The sequence below is a fragment of the Phoca vitulina genome, unplaced genomic scaffold (assembly GCF_004348235.1).
Source record: "Phoca vitulina isolate PV1807 unplaced genomic scaffold, GSC_HSeal_1.0 scaffold55, whole genome shotgun sequence".
Taxonomy (NCBI): Eukaryota; Metazoa; Chordata; class Mammalia; order Carnivora; family Phocidae; genus Phoca; species Phoca vitulina.
This window is the reverse complement of record NW_022589758.1, coordinates 4,010,186-4,034,790: the sequence shown is the minus strand read 5'-3', so window position 1 is coordinate 4,034,790 and position 24,605 is coordinate 4,010,186. Positions and strand designations below refer to the sequence as shown.

At 40.6% G+C, this 24,605-nt stretch overlaps 2 protein-coding genes across 8 annotated transcripts in view; both read right to left on the bottom strand.

Moving 5' to 3' along the window:
- Nucleotides 1–307: 307 nt before the first annotated feature.
- Nucleotides 308–12,242, bottom strand: SCML1 (Scm polycomb group protein like 1). 4 transcript variants are annotated; one of them, XM_032389655.1, is made up of 8 exons: nucleotides 12,124–12,242; nucleotides 8,173–8,321; nucleotides 6,903–6,983; nucleotides 6,338–6,415; nucleotides 4,648–4,752; nucleotides 3,723–4,245; nucleotides 3,340–3,491; nucleotides 308–1,950 (listed from the first exon to the last, which is right to left on the bottom strand). In XM_032389655.1, the coding sequence occupies exons 2-8, from the start codon at nucleotides 8,200–8,202 to the stop codon at nucleotides 1,816–1,818; spliced, it is 1,104 nt and encodes a 367-aa protein (XP_032245546.1). In that variant the 5' UTR covers nucleotides 8,203–8,321; nucleotides 12,124–12,242; the 3' UTR covers nucleotides 308–1,815. The 4 variants fall into 4 exon arrangements, with proteins under 4 accessions (XP_032245546.1, XP_032245543.1, XP_032245544.1 ...); XM_032389652.1 differs by lacking the exon at nucleotides 12,124–12,242 and having other exon boundaries at nucleotides 8,173–8,829; XM_032389653.1 differs by lacking the exons at nucleotides 6,903–6,983; nucleotides 12,124–12,242 and having other exon boundaries at nucleotides 8,173–8,829.
- A 3,098-nt stretch (nucleotides 12,243–15,340) lies between these two features.
- Nucleotides 15,341–24,605, bottom strand: part of NHS (NHS actin remodeling regulator) — a 347,530-nt gene continuing 338,265 nt past the window's right edge. For all 4 annotated transcript variants that reach the window (XM_032389706.1, XM_032389702.1, XM_032389703.1 and 1 more), the window contains 3 exons: nucleotides 21,345–24,326; nucleotides 20,914–21,040; nucleotides 15,341–17,936 (listed from right to left, as the gene is read on the bottom strand). In XM_032389706.1, coding sequence (XP_032245597.1) covers nucleotides 17,321–17,936; nucleotides 20,914–21,040; nucleotides 21,345–24,326 — 3,725 coding nt within the window. In that variant the 3' untranslated portion in view covers nucleotides 15,341–17,320. The remainder of the gene's footprint in view (nucleotides 17,937–20,913; nucleotides 21,041–21,344; nucleotides 24,327–24,605) is intronic.

Sequence of the window (24,605 nt, the reverse complement as noted above, 5' to 3'; positions counted from 1 at the left end):
CTGGTCTTTTCCAGCGCGCTCGCATCACCAATACCATTGCGAGCAACAGGTTTTGAGCACAAAGCTCACCGACGGAACTTCGTACTGCTCCCCTGGGGTCTCGTTTAGGCCCTACAAGAGATCGGCCCTTTGCTGCTAGCGATCTGCTTATCTGTAGAATGAGGGCAAGTGTTAATACCCAACTCTCTGGACGCAGAAAACCACAAACTTAGTAGAGCGTTTCTTTATCGACTCTAATAAATTCGTACATTAATGTCATGCGGTGAAAGCAAATAAAATCAAATCTGAGGCTTTGACATTATTGTGGTTTTAAAACTTTATTATATTTTAAAATCTAAAACTGTAAAACATAGTATTCATACAAACACCTGAGGACTGTTCAGCTGGGCACAGCATCTTCACACAAACAATTTGAGAGAAGATCAAGTTTAAAATAGAATCTTGTCTTACAAGAAATAACATAAATGAATAACATAAATAAAAACACCTTTTAAATTACATATGCCCAGTAAAGAATTGCATTTGTTTATAAAGTACACTTGGTTTTTGAAAAGGAAAATGTGCATTTTTGCCCCTGGTGAACATTTTATTGGCATTTATAAAAATGGCTAATACACTTAGCACCAATTCTCACAGCTTATAAGTATTCTATCAAATGTTATACAATATAACAAGGTAATAAATAACAAAACAATGAACAGTTTTCACTTGAAAGTTCTAATTTTTAAAATAAAGTCCAAAATGACAAATCAGAGCTAATGTATCTTCCGAAGTTTAGTAGGATAAATGGCTCAGAAAGCAAATGAACTAGAAACATTGCACAGGACAGAGAGCTTCCCCGTCTGGAAGCCTTAGAGAGTCAGCTGAGAGGTACTAGTGACAGCCAATGTGCGAATATTTTTAACAGAATAAAAACATCTCACTAAATATAGTTAATCTTTACCTCTGTGAAGTGCAAAGTGCTATTCTTAAATTCAAAAAGAAAAGATTTACTTGTGTGTATACTTCAGATACAGAATAAAATATAAATATGAAACAGCATCATTATGAACACAGACAATAAAATAGATATCTTTCAAAAATCTGGACATAGGCATCTTTATAGAGAGATGTGAGCAATGAATGCCTAGCGAAATGTCCAAGCTTAGGCAAAATATGTTAAGTTTTAAACTAAGTATCTCTTGCATAAAATGACCATTCTATCTAACAATTTATCTAAAAACTGGTAAGAATATTTTACGAAAGCTTATAAGGTTGCCTTTTCTTTAAATAGGAATATAACATATATAGAAATAATAATAGAAAGGAAAATAATTTATATGGCTTTCCCTTTTGGGAAGCTGGTAGAACATGAACAGAACCTTGTAGTAACAAACACAAAATATTTTAGAAAGATGCTATCTACAGTTGCATCTTTAAGTTTTCTTATAAGGAAAACCCATGGATTTATTAGAGAACTTTTCAGTCCCTGATATTTACTCTTTGGGATTCAGCTGTTTTGGTTCTATAGATAAAGATGAACAGAAATTAAAGGTGTTTCTGTTTCCTGTGTGAAGTACATTTGTAAACTATTCAATGAAAATAATAAAAAGATATAAAGAACAAACTCCCAATGAATATGCTAATACTAACATGTTAAATGGCTTCTAAAATAGTAGACCAGACTGTAATGTAGTTCTGCAATTCTGGACAGAACATAGTTTTAAAAGAACCTTCTACACAACAAAAACTTTTAAGAAAGAAAAATGGTTTTACACCGAAATGGCACTGGTCTCCCCTGAATGACGTTCAAGCTAAATCTACACTAACGTGTTTTCAATTGTTAAAGAACTTTTCTTCTTTAAGCCTGTCAATGTAGTGGCACAACTTCACAGCTGTGCCCAGCTTCAGCCCCATGTACTTCATCATCATGTCACTCTTGAGTAGTAGCAGAGCCTTCCCGTCAATGTCCTGCAGACAGAAGGAAATAACAGTAATTAGTTAATGTGTTCATATTTTATCAGAATGGTCATTTCTTCATTTATAAGAACATGTAATACCAGTAAGAGAGCAGCTCATTCCAGATGTATATTCTCTTGAGTATACACCTGCTTGATGAAAACTATTAAAAATATAATTTGTACAGTGAAGCATGGTTTGATCACTTGTAAATTTACTTCGAATTTTACGAAGAAAATTTAACCTAGTATCTTTTTAAAGAAATATTTATTTGAGAGAGACAGCGTGCGTGCGCACACAAAATGGGGGAGGGGCAGAGGGAGAGCAAGAAGGGGAGCCCGACCCAGGGCTTGATCCCAGGACCCTGGGATCATGACCTGAGCCGAAGGCAGACACTTAACCAACTGAGCCACCCAGGTGCCCCAACCTTAAATCTTAAAAATGTCCTAAGCATCAAACTACCTACCTTTAAAATAGTGGGCTGAATAAAATACTGCACATCTATGACAAAGAGTAAAAACTATGAATGGTAGAATTTTTCTTAGAACAGCTTGGAATATGAGGGTGTTAGCATCCATACGAACCGTACATGTGCTCTACAGTGTTGTCTTGATGTTGAAAGCTAATCAGTTAGTTGTCTGAAGTTAGATGCTAAAAACTATTTTCTTGCCATATGGAAAAGGGTACATCAAATATGTGGCCACTAATTTTATTCATTAGGAAACACTATAAAAACATGACTTGATAGTCATGAGGCATCCTCCCTCAAGTTCTTTACTAATAGGCTGATGTTGCTGAAACATATTACTTGGTTTTTACAAGTTCTGGTTTAAAAATAAAACTGTACTGTCTGAAAAGACCTGAAACCCTTAATAGTACTGCCTTTGTCAGGTACTTCTGTACTTTTCCTACTAAGTACAATAAAAAGCAGAACTTATAAAAATTTAACCCATGATGTTACTTTGTAAATGGCATGAGGGTATCAGCACCCCAAATCGTCAATAACCACATAAAGTTAACAGAACTGAGCCAAATGGAATCAGTTGCTGGATTCACTGGGCATCATAACAAAGAGGACACCATGTCACATTGTTCCTATTTAAATCCAGCCTCTACCATTTAAGGATCTAACTTTGGGCCAAGTAACCTTTCTCACGTATGGAAAATCAGTTGCTAGGGTTCCCCCACCATCCACACTAATCAGTACCCAACTGAAGAGCCTGCACAGAGGTCATTCAAAAGCATTATGGCAGGGGCGCCTGGCTGGCTCAGTCCTACAGCATGAGACTATTGATCCTGGGGTCATGAGTTCAAGCCCCCCATTGGGTATAGAGCTTACTTAAAGAAAAAAAGAAAGAAAAAAGCATTATGGCAGGAAAACCAGATCAAAATATACATTACATGTTGCCTGAAAAGGTCAGCGATGGGGGTGAGTGTCTGAGGATCTGTATGTTTCAGAAACTGGATCACTTCATCCACGGACCAGGTTGAAGGGTCATCAGAGAAGCTTTGTTTTAGGATCCCTGGTTCTGTTCCAATTGGTGAACTTGTAGCTTCAATGGGGGAAAAAGACAAATCAAACTTGACCTGATCATTATCCCGAAAGAAGAGATGTTGGGTAGGGAGAAATGGTCTTGCGTCAAGGATGTTGAGGATTATAGGTCAAATAGTGCTACTTGTGATTATAGGTTAAATAGTGCTACTTGTGATTATAGGTTAAATAGTGCTACTTGTGATTATAGGTTAAATAGTGCTACTTGTACTATGTGTCATTTCACACTCACCAAAGTTGGGTGGCATACGGCCAAGGCTCTTATTTTCCATTAGAGTTGGGTAAGTCATCCTCTCCGGGTTATGTGCCGGACTGGGCTCACCTTGACCCAGCATGGATCCAGATACTGCTGCAGAAGGTCGGGTAGGCGAGAAGATATTGTGGGTGCTGTGGGCCCCTGGGCTGGAATAGCAGGCCATGGAAGAGGAGCCCTGCACTGGATCATCAGATGTGAAATATGGCTGATATGAATGTGAAGAATACATGGATGGAAGTGTCGGACTCTGGCTCAGATTCGGCTCCTGCTCCTGGAGGAGTGACTCCGGATCCCGTTCTGGGGACCCCTCCTCTGAATGGTAGGGTGTTCCTACAGGGTTGATCGGGGAATCATTTGCTGGCCTCCCCACTGGCGTAGTTGGGCTATAACTTTCAGGGTAAGAGAATGAAGAAGGAGGCTCCTTCTTCTTCATTTTGTGGAATCTGATCTTTCTGGAAAGCAGGTAACTATAATTTTTGTAGGCATATCCAAGTGGCTTCTGAAATGACACAAACCCAGCATAAACCAACTGTCAGTAAGTAAAAAAGGAAATAAAGTAAGTAGTAAATATAAATTTATTTTTCAGGTAACACTGCTTTGTATCACTAAAGATTAATGCTCTATTTTAATTATATGATTTTTGTTCCTCTTCAACCCTACATTTTAACCAAATTTTATACATTGTGGTTATAAACATAAAAATATTCATTGTCATACATTTCTCAAACCTAAACTTAAGCATTTTCCCAACAAGTTTTAGCCTCCTATCTGCTGCTACAGCAAGAATCAATTTGGCCTTGCTAATCTCATAGTTAATAGTTCTTTCTCATTTCTAACTCATTGGCATCTTTAGAAGTGAGAGGTCTATTACAGTTATGAAAATATTTTTGTTAACACTCACGCGATTCTGCCACAATGATTTCACACGAGAACGGTGGATTTTTGAAACTTTTCCATGAATGACATCAAATTTCTTATCCAGATTTTGAATAGCATCATAGATGACCTATTATAACACAAGCTATTAATAGTTTCTATTCCAAAAGTAACATAAAAATACCAATAAGCCAAATTTTGACTGCTAGGAACAAAGAAAAGCTCTTAAGCTGTCAGAACCAGATGCCTGGTTTTGGTGACACAGAGCCCAGCTGGCTGAGATAAGGAGACCCAACCTCCTACTCAACTCCAGGCCATACAGGCATTTTAAGAAGCTTTAATATGGGGAAGTAAACATACCACCATTCTTATAAGCCACCACATTTATGATGGAGTCATTTTATGTCAAGGAAGGGGCTATTTTAGGTGAGAAAGCTTCAAATCTGCTAAAAGGCCAAAGAGCCTCTTTCCATAGAACCATGGTGTGAATTCACAGGCAGTGAGCATTCTATGCTGGAACGAACAGTGAGCCAACTATAACAGGTGTGACTTCTGGCTTCAGAGTATTTCAAAATCAGGCAATCAACAATTAACCTTACAAAACCTTTGAGTACATGTCCTCTATTGGCCAACGAGGTATGTGACTAAAAAAACCTGAGAATTCTTCAAATACACAGAAATTTCATTCAGGCCAAAAATACACTTAACAGGAGGCCAGAACCATTTCCTTGGGGGCAGCGATCTGCTTTCACAAGCCCTCCAGGTGGTTCTGCTGCCTGATCAAGTGAGACCCACTGGCCTATAGCACTGAGGTCAACAGTGCAGGCTCTAGGGGAACAGACTTGGGTGCAAAGACTAGCGTTCTGGTCTGTTTCAGGGCTGTGACTTGGGCCCCTGGGCCTTTCTCCTCCTCCACGTTCTAGCCCACCACATCTTGCACCTTCGCTCAGAAAGGAGGCCCTGGCAGAGCAGTGGCAGCCCGGGGTGTCGTGGATGCTTATGTGAGGCAGGCCATCAGAATCCCCCTCCCACCGCCCCCCGACCCTCCCCGTACACCCTTCCCCAAAGACCTGATATGTTCCCTTGAAGCAGTCCACTTCTGTTCTCAATAACAGTGATAAAGACTCACCTAAACATTCTTTACTTAGGCACGGTAGCTCATTTTAATCCAACAAACTTTGTATGTTAACTACTTTTTAAAAAACAAACTTCCATTACCTCTAGAGGATGAAGCTCACAAAATCCTTGATAATTACACCCATCAATCTCTACCAGCACGCTAACTTTTACAAAATCCCCTCAAAATTACAAACTATGTTAAGATATGCTCTTTAAAAAACAATGGTATGCTGCCATTTTTTCGACTGAGCTATCTCAACAATGCATTTAAGGCACATACTAATTTTTTTCTGTATCAGACAATTTCCTTTAAAGATTTTGTAGGGGAAATTAATTCAATATCAAGCAACATAACATACATTTCTTCAGTTAAGGGCTTTTAAAACAAAGCTATAAAACACACATATTGGTATTTCAAAATTTTCACCTGGAGATGCTACTCTAACTATAAATTATTAAAAATCATTACAATGAAGGCATAATCATAAGTAATTTGATACAGCAAAATTTCAATTAATTGTATACTTTACATGAGATAAAGGGAATTTTAACTTAGTATTTCAGAAAACTACATTTGAGAGACAGAACTTTTATACCTGACAATGAGTGAGGACATCCATAACTGTTTTTTGTTGTTCTTCGTTGTAGGATGTGTCAGACATCACGCTTTCCTGCTAATATTTTAAAAGTTAAGTAGTTAATGCTTTACTTTTATAAGAGCCAAACTGAACGCTAGGAGGAAAAAAACTTTACATTTATTTATTTAAATTGTTTTTATTTGTCACCAGCTTTTCAAAAGGATTCAGAAGTCTTAATCTAAAGCAGAGACAAAATAAAAACTCACATTAGTACGAGAATGAAAATGACAACTGCTAATTAAGAGAGGAAATAAGAATTTATTATATCAGAAGGACCTAGGTTTCGAGTTTTGCACTGAAAATGAGTATAAACTGCTCTGAACTTCCTACTACCTAAGGAAAAGGGAAGTAAAATGGTTAAGTGCTCATTGTCTAATGAAAGGAAGCAAACAAATTCAGGAGAGGCCAATATTTTTTGAGTTTGAGTTTAGAGGAACTCTATAATATATGAAGAATTTAAACCTTTTTCTTTAAAATGGTTAAGTGCTAATATATTTGGCAAATGGCAATTAACATTACTTACATTATTGATATATGCAGTGTTTGGTTCATATGCATAAAGAACAGTGCTATCATCATCATAAGCAGGTATTCGTGTTCTTATCTAAGGAAGATGTATTAACAAATTAAAAGGAAAGATGAAAGATAGAACTGAAAGAAAAACTGAGGACTTCAATTTCACTTTTAAGAAGCCCCAAAAGCCTATTGGTGATTATCAAAGGACCTCCGTCCACTGTAAATACTAGGGACTACATGGAAAGATGTTCTTGCAAAACTGTTCTCTCATTATCCCAACTACACTTAAGATATCATTTTCTATTGAGCTTAACCTCTCGTGTAACTCAGGGTAGAAAGACTAGTCTAGTAACCTGGCACCAGAATTGCTGTAAAAGCAAGTATCTCTAACCATGAACAAAGAACCAGGTTACATGGCTTTTATTTTTAAATAATCCAACAGTGCCACTCTGTGGACAAAATAGGAAACACTTAAGCACCTATTTTTCTTGCTAAATTAATCACCTTAAAACATTTTTTTTTGGAATAGGACAGGGTATAAATAAATATACAATAAATAGCCGTTAGATTTCATTTAGTAACAGTATTCTAAGAATGAATTATAAACTATAGGAATAATGTTAAAATAGAGACAGAGAGAAGCTGTGTAGTCTTTGTTTCAAAAAGCATAACCAAAACAATATGGAATGGGCTATAGATTAGTTCTGATAAAAATATACCGTGTACAATGCCTTATGCTTTTCAAACTGCTTTCACATATTTATTTCAGAAAGCAATTTTCAGTAGGCGGTTAACATTATGTCCAAAGATGAAAAGATACTGGGGCTGATAGAAGTTAAGAGAATTGCCCATAGCGCTTAGGTGGCATTAATACCCACATCCTTATTTAAGTAAAGAAATGCTTTTTCTGTTAAGCCAAATTATATATAGTTTAATAATCTATTTTTACTCACCTTCAGGAATCAAGAAACATAGCAGAATGTGACAAAATTGTACAACAGCACAACGATTTTGAAAGACTGTTTGGCAAGATTTTCATGAAGTTACGTTAACCCTATGAGCTAGCAATTCAGCTCCTGAGTATTTACCCAAAGGAAATGCTAGTATCTGTTCACAAAAAACTTGTACATGAATGTTTGCCGCAGCTTTATAGACCACTGTCAAAACTCATGAAGTTGTTATTTCTGCACTTCACTGAATGAAATTAAATTCAATTTAGAAAAGAAAGAGAGCACAGTGAAAAGAACAAAGACAGATTTTCAATTTGAAATACAAACCACATCAACTTCACTGGAGCCGCTAGACATCTTTTTTGTGCAACAGCAGCACTCCACCTCCTCGGAGTTGGGCCTAAATATATTTAAACTTGCTGGAGAGTTTATTTGTGAAACTCCCTGGTCACCTAGGTCTGGTAAACCACCTACTCCTGAAAAACAACACATAAATAAGTTACGTCACAGACTTACTACCATAATCAACTTAATAGGGTTATGTTCTCAGAATGCCAACTCCAACTGAATTGGGAGTCCTGGCTGAATTTTAGAGAGTGACAAAACAGTAACTCATCCATTAGTGATTTAGAATAAACCCTTAATAATTGAAGGGCTAGGCTGCCACACCTAGGAATAAGAATCAAGATCACACGCAAATTCCAAATTGTGAAGTGAATGCTTCACAACTGAAAGGCTACAGAGTAAATGCTGGAAAAAAATGAACAAGGGAACACAACTCCTAACTACTTTTTGAAAGCAGCTGAGGGGCCCCTGGGTGGCTCAGTCAGTTGAGCGCTGGACTCTTGGTTTCAGCTCAGGTCATGATCTCAGGGTTGTGGGAAGGAGCCCTGTGTCTACTTGGGTTTCTTGCCCTTTGCCCCTCCCCCAACTCGTGCTGTCGGTCTCTCTCTCTCCCCCTCAGATAAATAAATCTTTAAATTAAAAAAAAAAAAAAAGATTCTCTTTCTCCCTCTCCCCCTCCCCACTTATGCTCTCTCTCTCAAAAAAAAAAAAAAAATACCTCCAATTTGAGGTGTAACTTTTATTCTTTAAACTGGTTGTTTTATTCTGATTATAAGACTAATATTGAATAATTAAACTGCTGTGTTTTCATACAAAGGAAGCCTACACAGCAACGAGAATGAACCAACTATTGCCACACATGAGGATGAATCTCACAACCATACAGGTGAGTAAAACTCAGATACAAAAGAGAAAATACTCTATGATTCAATTGATCTAAAGCTCAAAAACAGGCAAAAATAATCAATGGTGGGCTAGGTCTTTCCAAACCAATACCTTTAGATATACTGTAGTCACTCTAACAACTTCCTCATTTTCTATCTTGCAGATAGGCCATGATTTATGTAAGAAGTCCCCAATTCACAGATATCTGACAAAGCCGACTGTGGAGCAGTCTTGCACCTCTACTTGAACTCTCAAGGAATAAGAATATTGAATTCAAATTTCCCAACTCTAATAGTATCTCCTATAATCTCATTGTACTTCTAACAATTTTGTTTTATATTTTATATGTGTAATTTTTCATTACATATGTTTCACTATAGAAAATTTGGAATATACCACAAGGTACAGATAATAATAGCTAACAGATTTTACAGCCGACTCTGTGCCAGCCAGTGTTCTAAGCACTTGATGTGTGTTAACTCATTTAGTATTCCTGACAACGCTATAGGGCAGGCTCTGTTATTATCCCCATTTTTCTTAAGAGAAAATTGAGGCTAAGTGAGTTTAAATAATCTATCCAGGTCTCATAGCTAGACAGTGGTGCAGTCTGGCTCCAGAGTCTATGGGCTTTACTTATTCATTATTAAAATCACCTGGAATCCCTTCTCTAACAATAACAAAATAAAACCCAAACTCCTACAATGGCCTACAAGGTCCTTACACAGAAGCCTCCACACTCCTCAAGTGAGATCACCTCTTACCACCTGTCCCCCTGCTCTAAGCCTAAAATACTTACTATCCGGCCTTTTATAGACAAAGTCTGCCACCACCGTTATAGACTCTTAAAATCAGACAATTCTCTACTGGACTAATTACACTGCAGCCAAAACTTGGCTGTAGTTAGACACAGATGCAGCATTCATTGAGTCCACCACCAGACTCCAGACATTTCTAACTCTGTGGCACATTTACAAATCACCAGTCTTGCACTCTTTGAACCTCTCACTCCTGTCATGACCTCTACCCACAATACCCTGCTGGTTCTCCACCTAGGAGAACCTTTTCAACTTCAAAGCTCAACTCAAGTTCCATCTCCACAAAGCAAAGGCGCTAAGTCATCCCATCCAAAAGTGACACTGCTTTCCCCAAAGTACCAGAACACTCACACAGTAATGCTTTTAAGGTAATCGTTACACAAGGGGAAACATCAAATAGCCTAAAGACCTTAGGCTTGGGGCCAGAATACCTCAGTTTTAGGTCCCAGCTCCTCCGCTTACTAGTTGTGTGACTTCTCTGTACTTTTTTTTTTTTTTTAATCTGTAATATGGTGATAATAGTACAGACCTCACACGGAGTTATGAGGCTTAAATGAATTAATACACGTCAAGTGTTTAGAATTCATGGCTGGCACAGCAAAGGCACTCACTGTTCGCAACCGTTATTTCATTATTTGGATATTCATAACATCCTCCCAACAGAACTATTTGTCATGGAGCACATGGACAATAAATACTCAGGGTCAAAACATGTAATTTTCATTCACATTGCACCTGTATACTGCAGATACAGCAACCGTTTTTGTAAACAAATTTTAAAAACCAGGACATAATGCAAAGAACTGGGCTTTAAAAAATACTTGAACCCAAATCCAAATTGCAAAATTTGCTATTTTGCTTCAAGAAGGTATTTAAACTCTCTGTGCCTCAATTTCTTAACTTGTAAAGTTGGAATAATATCTGCTTCACAGGGCTAAGACCAAATGACACAGTTAAGCACTGAGTATCACGTCTGGTTCACAGCACGCACAGCATCAATTTTAGTTCCTTTCCCGTCTTCACATAAGATAAAGTTTCCACAACAATTTCTTAGAGCCTAACCATGACTGGATTATGCAAAATTAATTAATATAATTCATTAAACTCAAAATCCTGCAAAATGAGTTTACTTAAAATGAAGCTCTTTTGTATTTTACGATAGAAAACCTAAACTCTTGATAACGTAAGAACAAGAAGCCACCTGGGTTTTTTTTGAAGACGTTTTTTAGACTTTAAAGGCATTTCAAAGGCATTTTTCAAAAGTCATTTGAAGATTCAGCTTCCAAGATTGAGCGAAAATGTGAAGGATGAAAACAGCGTTTCACCCGAAAACCACTGAAAAAATACATAGCAAAACCAAGGCAGATTACAACACCCAATTTTTTTTTTTATCAAAATTGTGTCAAAACACTGAACAATCATTTTCTAAAAATCCTGTCCAGACTCTCAAAACTAGCCCTTCTGTCCGTATCAAACTTAACCCGACCACAAAGTTGCCAGATGGGAGATAATGCCGCCCTAACTGTATCCCATCGCCCAGCACTGAATCGAGCCCATGCCCTGTTTTTATAAAACACCGTGAAGAAAAGCTGCTTGTAAAATCACTATTTGTAACTATTAAAGTAGTTTAAAACCCTAGAGCAGTCCTAATTTGGGGAGAGCCAGGTAGAGGAGGGAAGGAAGCGATCTCTAACCAAGTTCTCAAACAATCGTGCCTTTATTTTCTTTCGCCTCGCGTTTATGTAGAAGACTGCACTGTCATTGATCAAACGAGGTTACCAACAAAGCCTCAAAATCAACGTTCTCACAGAAATGTTTTAACGAATCAACTCGCTAGTTCATCAATTCTTTAAACTCAAAATTCTATATAAAGTCTCAGAGTCTTGGTAGTTCTTCGCCCCCCAACCGCCTTCGCTAAGGAAGAGAAAGGACGAAAAAGGATCTACTTGTCCCAGAAAGTCAGCACAAAGTACTCAAAAAGCGGCCAAATCTCACAAGCTCATAGCCGCTGGTATCCCGGGACAGGCGGCGGGAACCACCCTGAACCACCCCTCAGCGCGATCCCGAAAATCAAGTCCTTTTTCTTCCCTCAAGGCAAATCCTGCCCCGCCCCGCCCCCCGCTCCGCCCCAGAGCTCCCCAACCGTCACACCAAACCGAATCTCAGCGGTTTCTCGCCGCACACCCGAGAGGCAAGAAAGTTCAAGGGAAGGAAAAAGTATCGCTAAACAGACCTGTTCTGGCATGAGGATCTGCCTCACCGGCCGCCGGAGGGCACGGGAACCAATTAGTGTCAGCCAGCCTCCCGGAGCGTCAACGGCCAAAACCGTTAACTCTATAGCTTCACAAACGATCCGCCCACCGGAAGTCGGGCCCGGCCACGTGACACGCCCGCCTCGAGGACCCCGGAAGCTCCGGAACTACGCGCGCACTAGCGAGCACGCGGCACTCTTCTTCCCATACACGCGGCTCTTATCCGGCGGGCGCCTGCGCAATGGTTGGGGGAATAGGAACGTTGCTAGGGCGACAGCCAAGGGGAGGGGCTTTCCCTCCCATTGCGCAGCCGGCAGTGCCCGCCTCCGAACGTCTGTAGCTGGGCGTTCGAGTTCAGATTTCCGCTCGCAAAAGCTCGTGGGATTGGGACCCGGCACTAGAGCATAGCGGCGAGCCTCCAACGCTGAGAGGTGTTTCTGCGGCTGCGCAGGGGCGCCGGCGCATGGGCGCGCGATTCTTCCAGCGCCGGAGACGCTTCGTGGAGAACGCTCGGCGTGGTGAGGCTGCTGGGCGCGTGTCCTCTCCACTGTCATTGGTTGATTTTTTGAAAAAAAAAAAAAAAATTTTTTTTTAAAGATTTTATTTATTTATTTGAGAGAGAGAATGAGAGAGAGAGAGAGAGAGAGCACATGAGAGGGGGGAGGGTCAGAGGGAGAAGCAGACTCCCTGCTGAGCAGGGAGCCCGATGCGGGACTCGATCCCGGAACTCCATGATCATGACCTGAGCTGAAGGCAGTCGCTCAACCAACTGAGCCCCCCAGGCGCCTGAAAATTTTGTTTTTTTAAATGTAATTCTATCTCTCGCCCTCCCGTCACAGACGTCGACTTTGGCTCTATCCTAGGTGTGCGCGTCATTGCTGGAATTCGAAGGAGAGGATATGGGGCCTTAATTGTGGAGGTTTGGTACAAACAGGGGGAAAGTTATTTTAAAAAGTTGTTACCTCATGGGGAGGTAACACAGACCCTGGAGCCAGATTTACTGGGGTTAACTGCGGCCCCAACATTTAGTCCCTCCACGGCTTTGGACAAGTCAGGTGACAGCTCTGTGCTTGCGCTTCCCCATCTGTTAAATGGGCACAATGTGGGGAGTACATGAGTTTGAGTAAGCAAAGCACTTAAAACACTATCTGGCACATAAATTTGCTACGTAATAAAGGGTACATGACATTATTTAGTGGCATATTGGCATATGTATATCGAGGCTGCCCATCTTCGGAAGGAGGCACAGTCTGAGTTATCAGAAGCAAAGCAGGTAAGTATTTTAAAGTAAAGCCATAAATCTTTTCCTGGCTCACAGAGGAGCTACAAGGAAAGTATAGTAGATATTGGAAATTTATTCTTTCTCCTCTCAAATACAAAACGAGATTAGAGAGGCGCCTGGCTGGCTCAGTCAGTAGAGCTTGTGTGATCTCGGGGTTATGAGTTGGAGCCCCATGTTGGGTGTTGAGATTACTTTAAAAAAATCTAAAAAAAAAACAAACCCAAAACCCAAAATGAGATTGGAGCTCATTATACACTATTTATTACTTTTTTTCCCCTCATACTTTTGCTATAGCAGTTCTCTTTATGTCCAGTTCCCTATAAAACACTTGCTGTTTGTGAAACCCCAAGAATGCAGTTACATAATCCAAGAGAAACTGGTTGTTTAATTGCAGTCACGTTTATTTGCAGTTTCTATACACACTTTCTAGGTAATCAAACTTTTCTGGTACATTTTTTTTTGAGAGGGGTTCACAATGAAACTGTCACCATTTTTACTAAAAATAAATACAAGACTTAAAGTGTTGCACAGCTCTAAAATATACAAAGGCTTGAATTGAATGTAAACGTTGAAAACATCTTACAAAAGAAACCATTTCTGCGACAATTTAAAAAGTTCATATTTACAAATATTACAAAAATACAAAATGGATGCAAGTCCATAAACCATTGTCTTTTTGGCCAGCATGAACTGGTTCTAGTACCAAAATAGTTACACTGTAACCTTCTTTATAGTTTTAAACCTTTGTCATGATCTAGTTCTCTAAGTCTGCCATCACTGCAGCAAATGTACTCACTCACTGACCTTTGGCAAGAGCAAACAGTGTGTTTTGTTTGCTACAACTAGTCCATGTCCTCTACTTAGCCAAAAAAAAAACAACAACAAAAAACAAAAAAACACCCCAAACACAAAAAACCAAAAAGTAAGGAAAAAAAAATTTTCCCCACACAACACAGACATGTTGTATAAACATAAAAGAACAAAAAATTAGCATCAGTGCAAACAACAGAAGAAAAGTTTGGATTGATGTTTTTTACAATACCTAATGTGTGTACCCTGCTTCAAAACGGTAGTGATGTTGAAGACAGCCCTCTAATTCTTGGTCTTATATGCTATGTAATAAAGCCATGTAGAATATTCCAGATTACTAAGGAATTCCTTACTTTTTTTTTTTTTTAACTCAGTTACTCAATACTCTTAACACAGTGAATTTAAAATCCATCATTATTTGGGTTTTTTTTTTAATCTATGAAATATAAAATAGAGAAACTCTGCTATAGATTTTTAGAGTAAACAAAATAAGTAAAACTATATTATAAGGGTTAGTTCTGTGATCATTACATATAGAAGGAATCTTATTGCCTCACAATTCAAGTCAGTATGTATTTTAAAAAATATATGGTACCATTACTTAAATTGATGTCGATAATAAAAAGGTGACATATTTATTAAAGCCAATTAATGGGTTTCCTATTCAAGATTTAGAATCACTTTTAAAGCCCACATACTTTCTTTACGCTTAAAAAACCCCTAACTACACAAAAGCCATACTGCAAACGAACTGCTTTTATGAAAATTACAAAAGATCACCTATTGGGACTGGAAATGACGGTTTCTTAGCGCATTTGTCTAAAAACTTTATTTTTAAAATTTTGCCAAGTGTACTTTTCAAAGCATGAGAAAAAGTTATTCATGTTCCCATGTGGTGTCAAACCATGCTGGTTTTCTTGACTAATGGGTTCCAATGAGAAATGATGGTCCATTTTTTTTCAAACCCCCAAACATTTTTCTTTTAATAAAAAGTATAACACTTTATACATGTTCAAATGTACCCTTTACCAAGTAGCTTATCTATCCCAGCGCAAGCACCCACACCCACACACCCACATCCACACACACACCCACACACACATTCTCCCTCCTCTACCCCGCCACCCCCAGGACCCATTTTACATACAAGGATGACAAGAAATTAAGAAATACAATTTGATAGTGAAAACAAATAGTAGAAGACAGACATTTTTTTTCTTTACAAACAAAAACCAACAGCAATCAGATTCTCTAATTCTCAATCTATAACATCTTAGAAAGTGTTTCTATTGAAAGACAGCATCCTCTTAGACCAGGCTTTCTCCTTCATGTTGTATGAATCAAACCAAAGCCACAAACCCGCTTTCACACATCCTACTTTCCCAAATACCACTTGCATAAACTTAAAGCCAGTTGCTTATCAATTTCTTGGTAATGCTGGTCTGTTCTAGCATTCTAATCACATTCTATTCTTTGATAGGCCATATCCCTTCTTAGTTCTCTTTACTTTCTACCTTGTCCCATTCAAAACATATTCTAAGTACATAGCTGCTTATATTTCTGACATATTTCAAACATTAGTATCAGTTCACGTTAAAATCAGAGGTGTAAGAACCATTTGCAGATTTCAACTTGTAACTACTTTTTTTTCAGTTTTAAGACAAGAAAATTCAAGTAATTTCAAGTAATTCAGCTTGTTTCCCTGCCTTCATTTTATCAGAGCACTTGCCCTGATATTTCCTTTCCCACCCACCACCCTCCCCTTTTGCCATCAAGCAGATATAGTAAAATCAGACAAAAACTCATTTGTATGTAGCATTGTGAACCAGAGCTGTTCCCCATTCCCGGTTTAACAGTGAATATAAATAATGCATATACACATACCTATTTCCCAACTATATTGTTCACAGTGTCATTTCTGTTACTTTTTAGGTAGCATGAATCTCATCAGCACAGAGAGAAAGCTTCACTGAAAACTCATTGCAGGTACTTACTGATAAATCAATAGCTCTGTGGCATGCTTATGTTTTATTTTTGTTAGTTAAAGAACCTGGAGCTAATTGCTAAACTGTTTAAGGAGTTTATGACTGTTTATGTCCCCAGTAGCCTAATATAAAACATAACCTAAAATTAACTATTGTTTTCCCTATTCATTCTCTTTAAAGCAATCCATTGAAAACTTAAAAGTCTAAAAGACACTGTCAAATGTTGTTCTTCAGGGCTTTGTGTTGAGAATGATGATTTTTCTCATTGATTAAAAAAAAAATCAAAGGCATGCTTTTCATTCTGTCCAAATTACCACATGGCAAATCATAGCCATGTGTTACTATTCGCTTGTTTGGTGCTGCAATTTGTCACAAAAATGGTGAGGTCTGAATTCATTATTTTAAATTAATCACATTTCAGTATATGACCTCAAGATTTTCTTTATTTCACCAGTTTAAAATTCGTAATTGAGGTTTATCACTCAGAAAATCATATTGGTGGACATTTAAATATGGTATTTTATATGAAAATGGTATTCACAGAATACAATTATTACACTTTATTTGTTGTGTTCTATAAACAGTTGGTGTGTGGTAGATAATTGGCCACATGTCCACTCGTCATTGATAAATCTATTTACACATTTTTATCAAAAATATGGTATTTACATGTGTGTAGTTCTTCTGAATTTTGCTTTAGTTCATTTTAATATAAAAAAATACCAAACCTCCAGAGTAATTTCATCTTCTTAAGAATTATGACAGTGAGGGCTTTGTTTTCTGAATAGGCAGCTCTGGGAAAACTTTTTCTAGGTTTCATGAAAAGCAGACATTTTCAAATTCTATATTATCAAAAGGAATGAGATTGGGTAAATCAAACTAAGCTAAAGAAAAATATGAAAGACAGTGCAGCTACTTAAAAATGTGGAAAATAATCAAGAAAGACCATCTTCCATTTCCCCAGCAAATATTTAGGAATTCGTTGGTAAGCAGTGATGGTACCCCATGGTGTGCTGACTTCTCCCCAGTCCTCTGTTCTGTTCCTACATCCTCATATGACTAAGGGTTTTGGCCTTTGCCAGCCAGCCTGGCCCGGGCCACCTATGTTGAGCTCTGGGAGGATCGGTCGTCATGTGGGCTCCCATCAGAATTTTCTGTCTCACCCTCAGAGATGGCCTGCATGGGCGCGTTGTACAGCCTGCAGCGGACGCTATAGCGACTGCTGCTGGCCGCGGGGGGCGCTCGGGAACGGCCAACCCTTGCCGATGCTGAGGTGGCAAAGTTCTTTGAGGAAAACCCTTCTGCGTTAACTCTCGGGGAGCATGGAGAGAGTGGGGACAATGCCTCGGCCCCAGGTGCCCCCTGATGGGCCTCATGGGTGCTTTGTGGGGACTCAGCGGTGAGCTCTCCCGGAGGTTTGGGCAGGATGGGACTCTTCAGGATCTCAGTAGCAGACATGCGGTAACTAGAATCTGAGCGACTTCCTTTCTTGAGGAGTAACAGCTTAAACTCTTCGTTCGATGTGTTGGACTTTTTGGCATTTCGGTAGATGAGGCCAGGAGACCTCTGGCTGTTTGGGGTGGTCACGTTGCTGTTGGGCAAAGGGACAGAACCGGCGCTGCTGCTGCCGCTGCTGCTGCTGCCAAGAGAAGCCCTCGATTTGCTTCGAGTGGACATATCCCCAGAATCTTTTCTTCCAAGTACTTTCCTCTTGGACCTTTCAAGAAAAGGAAACATCTCAGTCCACAGACATTTTTATGAAACTAAAAGTGTTATGTCACATTCATGCATTGTCCTTAAAGAGCACTTGGGTGGACCCTATCTGACTGGATAGGAAGCATTAGGACACTGGAGGTGAGCAGTGAGATACATTCCTTGCCCTTGTAGCACTCACAGCCTGAGGGAAATTCTCCAGTAATCGGCGGCCGTAAATTAGGTTCTGTAAATGACCGGCTCACATAATGACTAATGTGGAGGCTACAGCTTCTAGAGGAGGACTTATTGGGATGTTTTACAAGAGTCTGAGAAAATACTGCTGTCTGACTTCTGGTTAGAGTGTAGGCAGTGAAGGACTATAGCTTTCTCTTATTAAATCTGTCTCTGCCTTACGGATAAAATGCTCTGATGTGTGGGGTTGGCTTTCAGTGAATACCAGAAGAGCAAAGTGGATAGAGGTGTGGATGGGATGGGATTAGCCATAGGTTGATGGTGGACAGGCGTGGGTGATGGATATGTGTGTCAGGGGGAGGTACGTTATACTATTCTATCAACTTTTTAAATTTCTCCACATAAAAAATTTCTTACATGACTTTTTAAATAAATCAATCCATTTTTTGCTGTAAAGACCATTCTGTAGCTGCTTAGTAACATCAGCTTGTATCAGTCAATAAGCCCACTTTCTGTGAGAAGCTAAAAACCTAGACTACCTCTGGAGCTCTTAAAGCTCTATATACTGTAAACTCTCAAGAAAACAAGGTAAAAAAAAATCAAGTGTCATCCACAAAAAAACAACAAGGTCATTCTTTGTCACTGTGCTGCACATAAATAAATCCTACACAAATGCAAATCTAAGATTACCAAGCTCTGTAAGTCTACCAAACGTAGGCATCTGTCATCATATTATTTCTTTTGGTAAGTAAATAGGTGTAAACTTAGTGAATCTTCAGCATGATTCAGTATGTTGATAAATATTGGCAACATGCTCTTTCACCAACCTAAAAATCCATAGGGTAGAGAAAATGTCAGCTTTGCAGTTGGGAGACCAGCGTCATTTTGGTTCACTGAAACCTTTGTGGTGGTTATCTCGCACATGCCAGTGTCTGGGACTCCGATACGGTAGGAATTTCAAACTAACATTTGCTTTTAGCATCTACCATATTCTAGACACTAAAATGTTATTTTAGCATCAAAATTGAATTTGTGAGCTATAGGTATCTCCACTAACGGAATAGGTAGAGAGGTTTTAACTGACAAGACTGGATAAGAAGTGGCAGCACTGAGATTCAATTCCAGATGTTTCTGACTCCACTACTTATGTTCTGTCCACTATTCCAGATACTAACATTTGGTCCTTTGGGGTAAGAACTTGGCTCTTTAAGTTATATAGTGTTTTAGTAACTTGTCCTAAGAGAAAGTGTGGTAAGGGAAATATAATCAGATCTTAGACCACACGCAGAGCAAAGAAAAAATGAACTGATTCTTCACTCTCTGCGTGGCGAGGTGTGCCTGCTAAGGTATATACACACAGAAGGTGTTTCTGATGGACTCCTTTAAAAAAAAAAGCTGTTGAAGAGCTGTGCTCCTTCTTTATGAGAAAACCACATCAACAGAAAATGCAAGTTCCCTTTAAAAGTAGAATTCCAGGGGCACCTGGGTGGTTCAGTCATTTAAGTGTCTGCCTCTGGCTCAGGTGATGATCTCATGGTCCTGAGATTGAGCCCTGTGTCGGGCTGCCCGCTCAGCAGGGGGTCTGCTTCTCCCTCTCCCTCTGCCCCTCCCTCTGTTTGTGCTCTCTCCCTCTCTCTCTCAAATAGATAAATAAATAAATCTAAAAAAAAATAGTAGAATTCCTGGAAAAATGGCAAGCTTCTTGAAAAAAACTTGCTTCAAAAAGTATAACTTCAGGGGTGCCTGGATGGCTCAGTTGGTTAACCGTCTGCCTTCAACTCAGGTCATGATCCCAGGGTCCTGGGATCAAGCCCCACGTTGGGCTCCCTCCTCAGTGGAGAGCCTGCTTCTCCCTCTCCCTTTGCCCCTGCTCATATGCACGCTCTCTCTCTCTGTCTTGCAAATGAATAAATAAAATCTTTTTTAAAAAGTGTAACTTCATAAGGTAGAAAAGGCAGTTTCCAAGTTGTGTCCCTTGGGAGTCCCATGTAGTTCCAAGGCCTAGTGGAAGAAAGTAGTCGTGGCTGTGAAAGGAGCAGGTAACAGCAGGATTGGATAGCTCAGTCCTAATCTGGGTTCGGCTACCGAGTGCAAGTTCCTGCTCTGTTCGTCAGTCACAAGTTGTAAGGAGCATATATTCTTGCAAACATGGTCCTTGATTGCAGGGGGCAGGGGGCAGGTGAGAGAATGTGAATGGGCAGCCTGGACACAATAGTGTCCTAGAAAAACAGCCCAGAGGACGTCCTCTGTTTGTGGGACTTGGGGTATTAATTTTAGAGAGGACCAATGTTATTAAAGAAGTTTTAAGTTTTAGGAAGAGGGGGAGAAAAGGAGCAGTGATTAGTTCTGAGCTATGAAACGGGCAGGTTTATACACTGTCTTGTCTCAAACTTGGGCTCTGACTGTTCAGTGAATCGGCTTGCATCTCTGCTAGTGTAGGATTACAGTTGTGAGCTTTTTTTTTTCTTTTGGTTCAAGAAATTATTTGTCAGAGATTACAACAGAGTGAGCTTTCATGCTGTTACTTAGCCACAAATTGTTTTCAAATGAAAACTTGTTGCAAGATGTCTTTCCTATGGAAAACACCTCTCCCTTCGGCAGTTCTTATGGAAGTCTCTCAAGTGAGGTTGAGCTATATATGAAGGCTCACATTCCCCAACAGAAATATAAGTCTATCAGTGCGATTTGGAAAACTAATTTTTCTTTGCTTTTTTGCTGAATGTATCATAAGTACACAAGGCTTTCCTGTATTTGCATTTGATGAGATGCACTGAAAGAAGAAAAACTTTTGGTGTTAATTGCCTCACCTGTGAATGACTGCAAACAAATCCTCAGTTGTACGAGGTTTGTTTGGAGACACGAACACACCTTCTGCTTCAGCCTGAGAGTCTTCACTAAGTGGCGAAATCATAGAGTCATCACTCGGTGACGATTCTTAAATGAAGAACAAAAGCATCTTTAAGAAGAAGTTACCAGGCATGCTGCTGTGTTTCACTGGCTTGTGGCATCAACAAACAACAGATACCTTACGGCTATTTTTAAAAAGAGAGATTATCTGTCGCAGCTCAGTCCCTCAATAACAAAAACTTTTATCTCAATTGTTTTAAGAAGTGAAAAAAAGGTGGAGGGAAACCAACACCCACGGCTGTACTGTGTTACAGGGAACATAAGAAAGAAAAAAACGCAATGAAGTGCCGTGAGAGACCTTTCCACTGGGACAAAGGCATCAACAACTGACCTTTCAGTGAAACCTCATCCACACTTCCTTGGGTCTCCTCTGCTCCGCTGTTATCAGAGGCACTTTTGGCTGAAATACCTGAAGCACTATTTTCCTGCTCAGAACATTTTTCAGGGCATGAATTTGCAGTTGATAGCTCTGCTTCACAGCTGGTATTCCCAGGCACTTTGTCATGGTGGCGGCTCATCCCAAGCTGATGCTTAAGTTGACTGCTTATGTCTGTGGGTCTGGTTGGTGAGTTTGACTGAGCTGTGAGCGCATCCACAGACTCAGGGTATGCAGCTTCCTCCCAATCTGCAGAGGATGGCTTCTGCACCTGTGCTAGGGCTCCATCTGGACCAGCTCCATATTGTAGTACTTTACCATCCAAATCATTTGGGCGGGCGACAGAGACCCTCTGAAATCCTTCTGTGGGAAAGTCACAATTTTTACTTGGTGTGTTTTCCGGAATAAGCTCGCTCTCCATATGTTTTTGGTCTTTTGTGACACTTGTATCTAGAAGATTGTTACCAGCTGAGGTTGCTGTTTCTGGGTCACAATGATTCTTTACATCAAAAGTACGTTTTTTCTCTAACTGGAGTTTGTCTGGTCCCATCTCAACTGCAGAGGAGTCTAAAAAGGACAGTATGGTGTCTTCAGTGGAGTACTGACGTGATACTGATTTCTTAGCCACATGCGGCTTAATCTTACCTGGAGACAGGGCAGCCATTGTGAGAGTGCTGTCTTCTAAGTAGGGGAGATCTGTATTGTTGCCCTCTTTTTGCTTCACTTCTTCAGACTTGCTGATGGACCTAAGGTTAACAGATTTCAGGACTGTCGGTGTAATTGCAAGGGACGGTGGAGGATTCGACCGCAGTGTTTCTCCTACTGGGTTCTGCTTACTATGAGTAAAAACATGCAGTGGGTGACGGTGGTGGAATGGTTTATTCAAGACACTATGAAGAGCACTTAGGTCAAGATGGGTAGGAGGTATAATTGGAAGTTCGAGGTCTTTACTCAGTGAAAGAGCTCCATCTTTTAAAGAGGGTTGCTGTAGTGAGGATTTCCTTTCTGGGACTTTCGGTTTTCTTTTGCTACCTCCAGGAGACAGTGGACCGGAAAAGAAAGCTGTAGGGAAAGAGGAGGTCGGTGTTTCAGACTGGCTCGAGTAGCCACTTGATGGCGATGCCAAGCCGGCCAGCTTTTCTGGTGAGGCCAGTTTAAACTCATTGTCAACAGAAGGAAGGGATGGGGTGGTGGCTCTTGATTCCGACTGGGACGTTTGGGATTCAGAGCTCTCTGGGGATTTGATGCATTCGATAACTGTGGTACCCGTAGCAGTGCTTGAATTAGATAAAGATCTGTAAGGATCGTTTGTTTTCAAGTCATTGAGAAGCCAGAGATCTGCATAGTGAGTTGATTCAGCACCTTCATCTTTGAATGGTGGAGTATCTGAAGTGTCTAACTGAGGTTCCTTAATACCATGTTCACTCTGGTTCATCCAAGCAGATTCTTGCTTGGTGGGAAGGTTGGCAGTTTCCATTCGAGAAGGCGTGTTGGAGAAATCAAGAGGCAGCTTCATTTCCCTGGAACTGTGAGGCAGGAGCTGGCCACTGCTTATCTTTGGTTCTTTCTTCTCAGAAATGTCTGCGTTTCCATCGGACTTCCTCAATGATGAACTACGTTTAGGTGGGGTCGGCTTTGCCTTTGGTTTCCTGAAAGAGATGCTAGGTCTCCCCTGCCTCCTGTGGTCTAAGTAGTCCTGCCAGGCACAGTCCGGAAGACTAGGAGGTACCCCGATGCCCTGGCCATTCTCTGGGCCCAGGGCTGCATAGTGACAGACATAATTCTTACTGCCTTTGAGACCACAGTCAAAGTGCATGGAAGTGTAGTATCCTTCTGTGTCCACTGAAAAGTGAGAGCTAGTGTCTGCTTTGTCTGATGGAGACTTTTCCAGAAAGCTGTCATAAGTGGCCATGCTTGTGAAGCTCGGGCAGCCCAGGCTGTCTGCCTTGGGGCGCTCAGGACTAAAATCCTGGCGGCAGGAGGCATCGTGATGGTGGTGTAGGTAATTCCACTCACTGTCACTGGTGTTGCTGTTGTTGGGGTCATCCAGCAGATCTGCCACAGTGGAGGTAAAGGAGTTTGCCCGGTGGCCTCTCACTTTATCCAGGTGGTCATTGTACTGCTCTGTCACGAAGACATTGGCATCCTCATTAGCATGAGGGGCTGTGTTGAGTGACAACTCCGAGTCACAGTGTGAAGAGCCGGTGAGGGGAGGAGAAGCTGCAGGAGGGATTGTCTCTGAGGTCTGTGAGGGGCATGTGGAGCTGCTCCCACTCCAGTTGCCACTGGATGACTGGTGGTCATCTTTTTGGTCCATGTGGCTGCTGAGGAGGACGCCAGCCGTGGAGATGCAGTGGATGGGGCTCCCAAAGGTGTCTGAGTTGGAGGAGATGTCACAGCTGCCAGAGTCAGCAGCCATTCGGGACAGACGTGACCTCCCTCTCTCATTTAACTTGTGCTGAGGGCTGTGAAGACGTTGAGAACAAGCCAGGCCCAAAGCAGGCTGGTGTTCCTGTGCACTTGGGCTGCTGGGGGCCTCACTGCAATCATTTGGGGTTCTTTCTTGGTCGCCCATGAAAGGCTCCCCCTCTTCATATGCTGAGGGTTTAGCACCAACTTTGGGCTCAGCATCCCCACCTCTATTGCCCTCCCGGGGGAGGCTCCGAGATCTTGTCCGGCTGCTCACTGCAGTAGTGAGCATGCTGTCGCCTTTGTCTGCCAACGCAGAGATGTTGCCAGCAGAGTGAGAAAGGGAGGCTGCAATGCTTTGACCCCTCTGAGCTCTGATTCTCCTTCTGGATGGAGCAGCAATCAGAATATCTTCAGTTTGGCACTCTGAATCCCTGGTTCCAGACCTCCTGTTGACAGTGTTGGAAGGGTCTGGATTCGTGTGCACAATCACATTCCTTTCCCTGGCCACAGGGGATTCATCAGAATCTAGGGCACACGGAAAGCACAGTGAGATATTTCATACATCAGCAGACTAACAGACATTCTGAGAGATGTCCACAAATCTGGGTGGTGGCATGTTGGATCTTTCTCTTTGAGGAAAAAAAATCAGCATATAAAATTAGGAGAAAGTTAAAATGCTTTGGGGAATCTGTCCTTTGCCTCTCTGTCTCTGTCTCTACGTGTGTGTGTGTGTGTGTGTGTGTGTGTGTGTATACTAAGAGAAAATGCTTTTAGATCTTTTGTGAATTCTCTCTTCACTATCAA

Excerpts from the sequence above, each read along its gene's own strand:
- SCML1 (XM_032389652.1), bottom strand. The coding sequence starts at position 8,337 with ATGTGTTGTTTTTCAGGAGTAGGTGGTTTACCAGACCTAGGTGACCAG. Across the intron at positions 4,753-6,337 it reads ATGTCCTCACTCATTGTCAG|GTCATCTATGATGCTATTCA; the intron begins GTATAAAAGTTC and ends GTGTTATAATAG. Across the intron at positions 1,951-3,339 it reads CTGACCTTTTCAGGCAACAT|GACATTGACGGGAAGGCTCT; the intron begins GTAATGTATATT and ends TTCTGTCTGCAG.